We start from the raw sequence: 14,065 nt of genomic DNA, 5'->3' as shown, positions 1-14,065 counted from the left end.
GCAGCAGTATTTTTAAAAAGCTCCCTGAGTGATTCTAACATACAGTCAGGGGTGAGAGTCACTGCAAAGCCTTCTGCCATACCAGCAGGCAGGGCTAATGACTCCCTCTTCTGCACTCCTGCAGCCCTAAGCTTTTCCAGCGCTCATGAAATGTAATGCTCATAGTATTACAGTCAGTGTGACATAGTAAGTGCTCAATAAATGTGGTTGTTACAGTCCTTCTCCCTCCAGCCAAGCACATGCAGACGTGGTTACCTCTTCCATGGGAACGGGGCGGGAGAGGGGGCTCAGGTTTCACATCCAGTGACACTGTTTTCGGAATTAATTTCTATAAACCCGCCAGGATATCAATTCCCTTCCCTGTCCCTAAACACACACACACACACACACACACACACACACACCACACACACACACACCACACATACACACACACACACACCCCCCACACACACACACACCCCCACACACCCCACACATACACACACCCCACACATACACACACACCACACACACACACACCACAGATACACACACACACACACACACCACACACATACACACACCACAAATATACACACCACACACACATACACACACACACATACACAAATACCACACACACACACACCACACACACACACCACACATACACACACACCACACATACACACACACACACACCACACACACACACCACACACACACACACATACCACACACACACACACACATACACACACACACACACACACACACACACACACACACACACACACACACCCCGCACTGCCTTTTCTGCATAGCCTTTGGGTCCGGCTTTTACATGGTTGAGATTGATGTATAATAGCTGGGAGAATGAAAGAAGCAGCGTTATGAATGTGCCGACTGCCTGACAGAATCAGCATGTCACCTGCCTCCTGCCCTGTCCTCTGGGTCATACTCCACATGGTGTTTTATGTCGGATCCTGCCACTTTAGCTTCCAAGAGCAGGCTGTCAGGCGTACTTTGTCAGAGGCTTTCGGGAAATCCAGATAAATTGTGCTGTGTGCCCCTGAACTGTCAAACCCATATTTTACATCTTCACAGAGCTTGGCAGTTTTATTTAAGTGGATCTTTCTTCCTTCCTCCTCCGATTTACCTTTGCCTCCCTGACCCTCCTATCAATCTGAGGAGGGGAGACCCTGCCATTTTGGGTGCTGAACGTCCTCAGCTCTGAATGTGCCCTGTCTGGAGGACAGCACGCTGGGTGGTTCTCTCAGCCTCGCTGGTGAGGAGATCTTGGGAGCTGTTTATACCTGGAGGAGGGCTGGACAGGAGAGCTGGAGACGAGGAAGAGCCCGAGGCAGATCAATGGGACCCCAGGTCCATGACAACACCATGTGCTTAGGGCTCCTCACTCTCCTGAAGGCGAGGCCGGTAGCACTTCCCTTTCCTCCTCCAGCTCACCTGGAAGGAAACAGGTTGCACTTACAGCCCTCTCGCCCCTGTAAAAACTGCTATTTGTAGTCATTTTAAACTGCCCTCACCAACAGCATCAGAAGGTTCGGGGTGCATGGGATGGTAACTTCTTACAGTTTCCCTTAAGTACCACACCCGGCAGTGGGGCCTTACCAGCTTTGTTCACACAGGCATTTCTCAGCCAACAGGCATTTGTTTTGTAACGTCATTTTCTCCCAAGAGTCTTGGTGAAATTTCCCCTTTCTTTTTCCTTAAGGTCACCATGACCTTGATGAGCAATAAGGTGCAGTACGTCCGAGTCCAATGGCAGATTTCACTAATGTAAAATCAGATTCATCTTAAAATTGTATAATTATAAGAGTGTATATCCATTGTGTACACAGTATATTTTAAGTGTGTATATCTGTGTACAAATATCAGGAAACAAATCTACTAACCATTCTGTCCTGGTTCTTTCCTGGTTAAATAGCAAATCGTTACCTGGTTCCCTTAGAAGCTATGCAAATTAATTTATGTTTGGAAAATGACTTGAAAATTTAAATCAGTCTAGAAATATCAAACAGTTGCCCCTTCCTAGCTGAGAGGGCCCAGGTAATTCATCACCTCCCATAATAAAGGTAAAAATATTGTTAGTGAGCTATACAATTAAATGTGATTTACTAGCATATGCAAAACATATAATCTTTTAAGTCTAGACATCATTTAATAGGAACAATTCGTGTTTCATAATTATTATAAAACATTTTATGACTTTAGGAAAAGTAATCATCTTCTGTAGCTGATCTATGGCTTCATCATTTCTGAGAGCTGCAAGAGTCTACTCAGAATTCATCTGAGTGTTGACTGATGTATTTATCTTTAAATTCTCCCAGGTTATTATTTTTTTTAATCCTCAAAACTCCAATATGAATTTCCTGGGAAATTTGCTAGTACAAAAGTTTGTTGTATTCAAAACCTCTTCTGCCAAGATTTAGCACTTTTATATCGTAGTCATTAAAATTGAACAAAATCTTAATGTTCCTTTATTAACTACTATACTGACTTTGCATAGTGGAAATCACAACATGTTAATTGGATTTAATTAACTATTTTAAATTATACAAACTCCTCACAGTAGACAATAGCACAGGGTACTCATGAGCAATAAAATTGGAGCTGATATTGCTACCTTATTAAAACGTAATGAAACTATTCATAATCTTATTTATTGTTTACAAGAAGAAAACTTCCTTTTGAAAGCAAACATGTCTGCTGAACACAGATTTCTGACCATCTAGGCGAGCGTCCAGAAGTTAATGAAAGGGTCCACGGTCACCAGCCTCACGGTTCTGCCAGCTTCTCATCGCACGGACCCCTACTTCACCCCGCTGCCAGTCTTACAAAAAGATGCCAATAAAGGTTAGTGACTCAATAACCATATTATGTGTCTAGAAATCTAAAGGAAAGAGAACTGAGGTGGGGTTGAGTTTCAATTCTGGCTTAGCAACTAACGCTCCTATCAGTGGTTGGCAAACTCATTAGTCAACAGAGCCAAATATTAACAGTACAACGATTGAAAGTTCTTTGGCGAGCTAAATTTTTTAAACTTAAACTTCTTCTAACACCACTTCCAACCACTATTGGTTGGATGAATGACATCATGAATGAACTTTCAATTCCTAACCTATTCAACAGGAAAGTAGGAGTGTTATGAAAATTTAATGAGACAATGGAATTGAAAGATAATTTTTTTAAAAAACATGTAAAATCATGACCTATACATGTCAAAGGTTTTATTTACCTCATCAATTAAAAGCAGGCATGTGTAATATGTCACAACTGGTTTAAAGAAGAATCCAGAGAACACACATGTGTAGGACCAGAATATTGAAATAAATTCACAAATGGATGCAAAACTGGCTTTTCCACGGGAAGGAGGGGCGTCCCTGCACCAGACAGAATTTCCATTTATGCCTATGGATAGAATTATTTGCATTGTTATCAGATTTTTTTTGCAAGTCAACCTTAATCTCTACAGTTGTAAAATAGTATCCTCTGAGACGAGGTTCAGCTAATCCCTGGCAGCTGTAGCATTCCATTGAAAAGGCATTCAGCCATTTCTTTTGCTTATTCCAAAACTTAAAAAAACAACAAAAAACTTTACTTACAGTCTTCCCCCATTATGATCCAAGTGATCTCCAAATATAAACATACATGTTCACAGACTAAGGTCAGTCTCATTGGGTTTGGCCTGGTAGTTTACAGAGGGGTAGCGAGAATGTTAACTCACCATGTAGGACATTTCACATTTGCTCTGCTGGAAGTCTTCCGAAGGAATTCAGACAGAACTTTAAAAGCCTCTATTATTTACTTACAGAGGCTAGAAATCAAGCCCAAGGAACTCTGTCCACTCTATTTCAACTGCAGGACCTATGGGTAAATTCCTCTCTCTCTCAGAGGTACTTTAAATATTCTAAAGGGTCTCAGGCCTGCCAATGGGTGTTCCTTACCTGTAAACTTTGTTCCTGGCCAGTTTGGGAGGCTTTGTAAACATTGGCATCATGAAGTCAACATTAGTTCTTTTTAAGTGATGTATTATACCTGATTAATAAGCATCATTCTTAAATATTAAATTCCAATTTTTCTAATTATATCTTAGTAAAAGAAAAACAGATTCGTATTGACACTATGCAAACAACTATATTGCCATTAAAAGTAAGGAGGCACTGCATGGCTGGAGTGGCTCCAGATAATACCAATCAGGGTATTATCTGGATTTTGGGTTCAATCTCTGGTTGGGGCATTTATGGATTTATGTTTTTCTCTCATTCTCTCCCTTCCTCTCTCTCACTAAGCATGTTCTCAGGTGAGGACTTTTTAAAAATTAAGGAGACTCAATGAGAGTGTCTGAATTTGTGAAGTGAGCGGGGGGTAGGGTGGGGGCGTCACATCTAAAGTATTAGAAGTTTATTTTGGGGGAATTCTAGGAACATTTATTACATAAGCATTATTTCCCTCTGTAAGTCAATCAGAACAGACGTCCTTTAATTTAAGAGACTTTACAATCTAATTGATTAACACCATTTGGAGACAGGAAAGCATTGCATTTGCAGTGAGAGACAAAGCCTTTCTGAATTTTAGATACATAGACCTACTGTATAGACACAGAGAAAGCCTATCTCTTCCATTCTACAATTTCATACACAGATAAAAATAAACACAGAAACACAAAAACTTAATGGTCCAGATATCAGTTATTCTCTTTTCTTGTGGGCATGAAAATCCTAAATTTTTTTGTGCTCAAAATACACAAATAGACTAACAAAAAACTACCAAACTATATTTTCCATTGTTTCTCACTCAACTGGGAGCAGAAGACATTAATCCATATACAGAGATCACCAAATTTCCAGTCATTTTAGCTAACAACAGGAATAACTTATCAGCTGTAAATGGACCAAAACCAAAAACAAAACCCAGGATTAATAGGGAGTAGCATTGAAATGAGAAAAACAGAATCAACAAAATTCTGTTTCCACTTTGAATTCACCTGTGGAAGCCAAGAAAAATGTGTGCCTGGACTTCGTTCTTTATGAGCTTCATCATTTCTGGCAACTTCAGGTGAATCTTTTGCTTATCTCAGCGAGGTCTCCAAAATTGTTAAAGAATATTTTATTTATATATTTGTAAGTAAAATCATGACTCATACAAATAGAAAATGAGGTTAAGAGTGTTATTTAACTCATTAATTAAATGAGGAAATTAATAAAACGTTCCAATTGATTCAAAGGATAATCCAAACAACAGACACATTTATAAAAGTATGGAAATAAATTTGCAAATAGGTGCACAACTGTCTTTTTGGGGTTGGGGAGAGAATTGCCCCTCCATGTGACAGGATTTATTGGCATGTGTGTAAACAAGAATTATTTGCATTGCTTTCAGATTTCTATAAATTAGCCTTAATGCCTACAGAATTATAAAGCAGACTAACTATTGGTAAAACCAAAGGTGGCTATACGGTCAGATCCTCTCTAGAGGTGCCCAGCATTTTAAAGAAAAGCTACTTATTAGGCTGTCTTTCTTATTCCATAGTCTTAACTTTTTATTTTCAATGGTAAATGCAACACACGTGTGTGTGTGTCTAAAATTAAGTGAATTTCTTCAACCTGTACTAAAGCAAAGGTTAAAATCATGCTTCTGTTCTTTGGAATTTTCAGAGAATGACCCTCACTCTCATAATAAAAATATACTGAGAAAGAGCTCTGCTTTTCACATCTGCAAAACAGGCGTAGTTCTTGGAAGTGATATTTGATATTTATAGGTGGAAAATATTTGTGAGGACAAAGAATTAGTCTAAATATTTAAAGCATTAGTATTCATTTCAAAAAGGGCTTGAGGAATTGTACTCTGGATCAGTAAGTAGTTCTTAAGTTTTCACAGTATAAAAGAAGGACCTGGAGTGCTTATTTAAAATGTAGGTTATTGGGCCTCAATTCTAGTGGCTCTCAAACTTCAGGGTACATATTCAATAATGCCCAAGGCACTGACTGCAGAAAATTGGGCAGGCCTTGGAGGGCCCAGGAATATGCATTTGTGATAAGAAATTCTCCCTAGATGATTCTGAAGTAAGTAAACTGAATATTTCTTCATAACCAAGCGAAGTCTCTGTTAGCCCACCAATCCCTCAGTAGTAATTTTTCTGAGTTCCTAAAACACTAGACTTTAACACCTTAAAAATTTTTTTAAAATATGTTTTTATTGATTTGAGAGAGAGAGGAAGAGAAAGGGAGAGAAAGAAACATCAATCAGCTGCCTCCTACACCCTCCTTTACTGGGGATCAAGCTCACAATCCTGGCATGTGCCTTGACCGAGAATCGAACTGGCCACCTCTCAGTGCCTGGGATGATGCTCAGCCAACTGAGGCATCCTGGCCAGGGACAACACCCTTAATAATAACATAATATAGTCATTAGAGGTCATAAGGCAAATGGAAGCAATAGTTGTCCCTCTTAGGATGTGTGTCAACTTCTTCAACTTAGTCCACCTTGGTACCGAGTTTGTAGACGAGGATTTTACTGAGGCCCAACGTTCTTTACTTTTCTTATTATATGAGAACAACAAGAAGCTAAAGCCCTATCACAAGTTTCTGTCAAGTACTCCCAGAGTTTCTGGGTTTCTGGCTTCAATACAATAGATCCACCTTAATGAAAGCTTTGCCCCTGACAGCAAGCTTTGTTCAATTATTCATTTATTTGTCGATTTATTCATTTGTTTGTTTATTTAAAAATACGTTGTCCTTAAAAAACCTTGGCATCAGCCATGCCGACACAGTATGAGTTCCAGGAATTGTAAATTAGTTGCATTAATACTAATGTGTTGCCCAGTTACACTAAAATAACCTCTTTAGGCATTCACATATTCTGGTGACAAGAAAAATGTCCAAAAATAACTCTTCTAAAATATGACTCATTATAACATTAAGGGCATGGTTTCAAGCACACAGTGTTTCCTTCTTTCAGAACAAAAGATCTCTAGTTATTAAAATGTGTTCGATTTCTCTGAAATTTATTTTATTTTTTAATATGTATTTTATTGACTTCAGAGAGGGAGGGAGAAGGAAAGAGATATAGAAAAATCAATGATGAAAGAGAATCATTGATTGGCTACCTCCTGCACATCCCCTACTCTGGGGATTGAGCCCAAAACCCCGGGCATGTATCCTGACCAGGAATTGAACTGTGCCCTCTTGGTTCATACTGGTAGGTCAACGCTCAACCTCTGAGCCAGGCTGACCAGGCTGATTTCTCTGAATTTTAAAGGAAATAACAATCCTATATAATAAAGAGGTAATATGCAAACTGACCATCACTCCAACACACAAGATGGCCACCCTCATGTGGACACAAGATGGCCAGCAGGAGAGGGCAGTTGTAAGTGATCAGGCCTGCAAGGGAGGGCAGTTGGGGATGACCAGGCTGGCAAGGGTGGGCAGTTAGGGGCAATCAGGCCAGCAGGGGAGTAGTTAGGCATCAATCAGGCTGTGTTAGGGGGTGAACAGGCTGGCAGACAGGTGAGCAGGTGGGAGCCAGCAGTCCTGGATTGTGAGAGGGATGTCTGACTGCCTGTGTAGGCCCAATCCCACTGGGCAGTCAGACATCCCTCTAGGGGTCCCAGATTGGAGAGATTGCAGGCTGTGCTGAGGGACACGCCCATACACACATTTTGTACACCGGGCCTCTAATATTATCAAACCTTGAAAATGTCATAAGTATGAAAAGTTGAAGTTTGCTTTGAAATTATATTTCTACCTTAAAATGAAATGATCTCAGTACAAGTTTATTTCATTTTGCCATTATTGGAAATGTCATTTTTTTTTCTTGGATTGGAACTTTAGGCTTAAATAAACAGATAATGTAGCTATTTTTTCATGCAAAGGATTAAGATGATGAAATCAGTAAGTTACACTTGTGAAATGTATAGAGCTAAGTCTTTGGGAAAATGCTTAAAGTTAAACTCATATTCTTCTAACCTTCCTTTTTAGGGATTTTAAGTATGATAGAACGAGGATTGATTCCACCAACAGCAAAGATTACCTTACAGAATCCACCCATTGCACCCAGAGCTGCTCCTCTGCATAAATTTGGTGAATCACATAAGAGTGCACCTGCCGGTAAGACAGCCTGGCTGATGTGCTTAGCCGGGGACACTAGAAACTACCTCCCACCCAAATCTAGTCATCAGTATCCAACTCTTACCTTCGATAGTAAGTCAAGAGGAAAGTTGTAATCATTCTGAGTTTCACTTTACTGAGTCTCCTTGTAACTTTAGTCTCCTTGTAGAATACCCACTCAGGGCCTCTGTTCTCTGTGTGTTAGAAGGTTGGGATATTCAAGGGGCTTGCAGTATGGTTGGGAAAACAAGACAGACAAGGATAAATACCAATACAAAGTAGTAGAGGATAAAAACCAAAGGGATGTTAAAGTCTAACGCTGTATGAGCTCAGAGCAATGACAATTGAGGGCTTGAGATGCTAAAAGAAGACTTCAAAGAGGAGGCTACATGGAATCGGGTGCTCAGGAAAGGCCAGAATCTACTACTTAGTTACAGAACCTCAGGCAAGTCATTTGCTATCTTTTTATTTTTTAATCACATTTATTGGGCTGTCATTAGTTAATAAAATTATATAAATTTCTTTGATACATCATCTACATATTGCATTCTGTGATTTACTTTCTCTGGACCTCAGCTTTCCCAGTTTTGAAATGAGGGGTTTTGGCTAAATCAGTTCATTTTTTCAACAAATACTAATAGTTGTTGAATACTTGCCTTATCTGAGGTAGCATTTAGGTCCTGAGAACCCAACAGAGAAAAAGTCAGACATTTCTGCTCTTGTGGTACTTAGCATTCTTCTAGTGGGAGGTACAGATAATAACCAGGTAAGTAAATGAGAATTTAAACACAAGCAATAAATAATAAGTAAGCATTAGAAATAAAATAACATGGGTTAGAGAGTTATAAGAGATGGTTACTTTGCTTGTGAGGGAAGAGTCAGTGAATGCCTCTCAGAAGATTTTCTGAGGTTTGAGTTTAGATCCAAATAAGAAGGACCCAATCATGTAAAGACTTAAGAAAGAGCATTCCAGATATAGGATAGCACAAGCACAAAAGACTTGAGGATTAAGGAGAGAATGAGTAAGAAGTCTAGTATGGCTGAAGGGCCAACAGCAAGGGAGAGAGAGAAAGGAGATGAGGCTGGAGAGGTAGAGAGGGATGACATGATATAGGTTAGAGCAGAGACTATGAATAGTTCTCCATATTCATTCTTCTCTACTTTCACAGTAATAGAATTGTGGGTGGGCACAGGTCTGCTTGGCTAGACTACATTTCCCAGGCTTCCTTTTAGCGAGGTGTACCAGGTGGCCCGGTTCTGGACAGTGAGAATATAAGCACACATGGAAAGGGAAATTTCTGGGCTGTGTCCTTATGAAAGAGGGAGCACTATCTCCCCTTTTCCTTTCCTCTTTCTGGCTAGCTGGGATGTAGAAGTGATGGGCAAGCATGTTGGAGCCATAGAGGGAACTCCATGCTGAGTTTGGCAGAGTTGACCTGACAACCTCAGACCATCTTCCTTTTGACTCATGTATGAGAGAAAAATAAACTCGTAACTTGTTTAAACCACTCAGTTTATTTTCTGATCTTTCTTTTTAAACAACATCTTAGACTATACCAGAACCAGAATGGCAGCCTTTCAAACTATGATGAGTTGGATTTAATCCTAATTACAATGAGAACCCACTGAAAGCACTAAATGATATATATCTTTGTGATCACTTGATATTTTAGGTTTGTTTGTTTTTTAATGTTAGTTGTAAGATGAATAATGTCTGAGGATTTCATGTTAAACATGATTAAACACTAAGAAAGATCAGAGTGAAAATAAATGAAATAGAGACTAAGAGGACAAGAGAAATAATCAATGAAACTAAATGCTGTTTTTAAACAGGATGATGTGATCTGATTTATGTTTTGATAAGATTATTCTGGCTGTTTGACAGATAATGAACCATAGTGGAGAATTAGTGGAAGCAAGAAGACTAGTAAAAAGGCTATTATGGTAATTCCCATGAGGAGTTATAGTGGGTTTGAGGAGGATGAAATCAGTAGATATGGAGGGAAGTGAACAAATTCAGGTTACATTTTGGAGGCAGAGCCCTGAGGACTGACTGATGGACAGGACTGAGGGAAAGAGAGGCATTAGGATAAATATGTTTGGCTGTATGAATGAATGAGTATGTATGAATATGCCCCAATTTTGTATACATTCTATTAATGATGGGAATGTCAGTGGTTTATACCATAGAACTATTAGGAATAATACTATTGTACTATGAACATTCTTGTACATGCCTTTGAATGCAATATGTATGTACTGTTGTTGGATTCATATAAAAAGTAGAATTGCTGAGTCGTAGGGTAACATAAGCACAGATTTAAGTAGATATTGCCAAACTGTTGTCCAAAATGGTAATATTGATTTATTTTCCTGCTAGCAGTATTTGAGAATTCAAGATAATATATATCTTTGTCATCACTTGACATTTGGGGTTCATTTATTTTTAAAATTTAGCCATCCTGACAAGTCTGTTGTGGTATCTCTTTGTGGGTTTAATTTTTCTTTCCCTAATGACCAATAATGTTGAGCAGTTTTCTGATCTGAACTGGTCATTTGAGTATATTCTTTTCAAAGGTAAATTAAGACTTTAACCTCTTTTTTTTTAATGCATTGTAGCCCTGGCCAGTGTGACTAAGTGGTTAGGGTTTAGGCCTGTGCACATGAGCTGAAGGTCCCATCCTCAGACAGGGTGCATACAGGAGAGTTTCTTCCCTCCCCTCCCCTCCCCTCTCCTCCCCTCCCCTCCCCTCTCCTCCCCTCCTCTCCTCTCTCTTCCCTCTCTCTCTCTCTCTCTCCCCTTTTATTCCCTCCCTCCCTTGTACTCTCTCTAAAAAGTAATGAAAAAAATATTCTCAGGTGAGGATTAAGCAAGAAAAAAAAAGTTGTATTTATTTTTCTTAGTTATTTATAGGAATTAACTATAAATTCTGGATACTAATCTTTTATCAGTTATATGAATTACAAACAATTATCTCTATGACTTGGCATTTCATATTCCTACTGGTGTCTTTTTTAATTAAACTTTAAAAAAATATTTTTTATTTATTTTTATTTATTTTTTTTTTTACAGAGAGGAAGAGAGAGGGATAGAGAGTTAGAAACATTGATGGGAGAGAAACATAGAACAGCTGCCTCCCACACACCTCCTACTGAGGATGTGCCCGCAACCAAGGTACATGCCCTTGATCAGAACCGAACCTGGGACCCTTCAGTCTGCAGGCTGACACTCTAACCACTGAGATAAACCAGCTAGGGCTAATTAAACTTTTGAATTTGAGATAATTGTAGATTCACAAGGAGAGAGAAAGAAATGAAGCTTGATCCTTATCTTATACCATATACATAAATCAACTCAAAATTTATTAAAGACTTAAACATAAGACCTGAAGCTATAAAACTGCTAGAAAAAAGTATATGGAGGTGAGGTCTTGGTAATGATTTTTGGATATGACACCAAAAGCAACGGCAACAACAACAAAAATAAACAAGTAGGCCTATATCAAACTAGAACTCTTCAAGCACAGCAAAGGAAAACACCAACAAAATGAAAAGGCAGCTTAAGGAATGGGATACAATATGTACAAACCACATATCTGATAAAGGGATAATATACAAAATATATAAAAAAAATTCATAAAACCCAATAGCAAAAAAATAAATATCCCAATTAAAAAATGGGCAAAGGACCTGAATAGACATTTTTCCAAAGACTACAAACTTATGGCCAACAGGGACATGGAAAGGTGCTCATCAGAGAAATGCAAATCAAAACCACCATGAGCCATCACCTCACACCTGTTAGGATGGCTATCGTCAAAAGGACAAGAAATAACAAATACCAGCAAGGATGTGGTGAAAAGAGAACCAGTGTCCACTGTTGGTGGGAATGTAAACTGGTACAGCCACTATGGGAAACAATAAATATGTTCCTCAAGAAATTAAAAATAGAACGACCATATGATCCACCAATCCCATTTCTAAGTACTTATCCAAAGAAAATGGAGTGATTATCTTGAGTGATGTCTGTACCCAATGTTCATTGCAGCATTATGCACATAGCCAAGGTGTGGATATAACATGAGTATCTGTTGATAGATAGATAGATAGATAGATAGATAGATAGATAGATAGATAGATAGATATTGATAGATGTATATCAAAGATATATGCATATACATATATGTATATCAACTAAAAAATAAAGATCCTGCCTTTTGTGACAACATGGCTGAATCGAGGGCATTATACTAAGTAAAATAAGACAGAGAAACAAATACTGAATGGTACCACTTATATGTGGAATCTTAAAAAAGAAACCAAACTCATAGAAACAGAATAGAAAAGTAATTGCTCACAATATAAAGAGGTAGGGAAAAAAGTTGGTAAAAGAATGCAAACCTTCAGTTATAAGATGAATAATGTCTGAAGATCACATGTGAAACATGGTAACTATAGTTTATAGTAGATATACTGTATTGTATAATTGAAATCTGCTAAGAGAGTAGAACTTAAATGTTCTCACTAATAAGGAAAAGTTAAACATGTGAGGTGATGGACATGTTAACTAACTAGATGGAGGACATCCTTTCACACTGGGTACACATATCAAATCACCACAATGTACACTTAAAATATCTTACAATTTTGCCAATTAAGCTCTCAAAAAAGTTGACTTTTTAAATAAAGTCACAAATAAATAATATTTAAATAAAAAAGATACTACAGATACATAGAATATTTTTAAGTCATAGTATGGTAACTTTATATCAATATTTTTTAAATGAAATGAAAATTTTCCTAGAAAGATATGTTGCAAAAATTAATATAAGTTGCAGCCGATCAATGATTTTCTCTCATCATTGATGTTTTTATCTCTCCCTTGCTTTCCAAAATTAATTTTAAAAATATTTTTTAAAATAAAGAGAGATCAATCTCAGGAACATAGAGGCAAACATTTTAAATAAAAGTTAGCAGTATTTTAAAAATTCACCATGATCAAGGAAGAATTTTAGAAAAATATAGTAATATAATTCATCATAGTAACAGATTTAAAAAAATAAACCCAATGATTATTTCAATATATGCCAAATTGAAAAAGAAGTCATTCAATATAATTCAACATTAATGATAAGAATAGAGGGAGGGGGAATCTCTGGGCAGAGTAGAAGTAGAAGGGAATATTCTGAACCTGATTATTGTTTTCAACCAAAACCCCAGAACAAACAATAATCTCAGTAGAGAAACTTTAGAAGCATTCTATTTCTCCATTAAAAGTAGTTCAAGGATGACCAGGGTTCTTGTCCCAGCCTTACAAAGGGTTCAGCATTCTGGAGAAAGGGGCTGATGCATAGATTCAAGAAGGAGTCCAAAGACGAAAGATAATTTTGAAAGGCATTGAGGTCAGAGGATCTTCAGGTAAAGGAACTGAAGACTAAGGACCCATGCTATTTATTTAATACAATTTGTCCTAAGGCAAGGTGGATATATATACTTCAAAGGGTAAGGTTTCAAAAGGTACAGAAGCATTGTCAGTTTGGGAAATAGCCTACAGCTGTTCAGGTGTTTGGTCAACAGGAGGCAATAAAATACCCTGAGCTGTCTGGCAGTTAACAGTCCTATTCAGGTTTGGAGGAAGTGCCTTAGCCGTTTCCAACAGGTTATTGGAAAGCCCCCCAAGCTTCACCAACCTTTTGGTGAAGCTCTTGTAATTATGACATGCTGGAATTGGTTCCCAGCAGGCCATTACTGCCACCACTATTGAACACTGTCCTTGAGGCCCCAGCACATGCAATAAGATAAAGAGGAAGGGGTGCCAGTCAGTAATGCATGTGTCTGCATATATCAGCAACCATAACTACTGGTGGCTTAAAATAATGAGGTTCATTTGTCTCCCACGTAACAAGTCAGGAAGGAGGCAGTCTAGGGCTGGTGGTGCTTGATCAATACAG

At 38.2% G+C, this 14,065-nt stretch overlaps 1 protein-coding gene across 1 annotated transcript in view; it reads left to right on the top strand.

Annotated features, from left to right (window-relative positions):
- IQCH (IQ motif containing H) overlaps positions 1 to 14,065 on the top strand; it is a 197,268-nt gene that overhangs the window by 60,323 nt on the left and 122,880 nt on the right. Inside the window, exons 6-7 of the mRNA XM_036437981.2 lie at positions 2,739 to 2,859; positions 7,986 to 8,114. Of these exons, the coding sequence (XP_036293874.1) occupies positions 2,739 to 2,859; positions 7,986 to 8,114 (250 nt within the window). The remainder of the gene's footprint in view (positions 1 to 2,738; positions 2,860 to 7,985; positions 8,115 to 14,065) is intronic.

The sequence above is a fragment of the Pipistrellus kuhlii genome, unplaced genomic scaffold, assembly GCF_014108245.1.
Source record: "Pipistrellus kuhlii isolate mPipKuh1 unplaced genomic scaffold, mPipKuh1.p scaffold_m20_p_1, whole genome shotgun sequence".
In the NCBI taxonomy this organism is placed as follows: domain Eukaryota; kingdom Metazoa; phylum Chordata; class Mammalia; order Chiroptera; family Vespertilionidae; genus Pipistrellus; species Pipistrellus kuhlii.
Note: the sequence above shows the minus strand (reverse complement) of the source record. Positions and strands in the feature narration are given on the sequence as shown.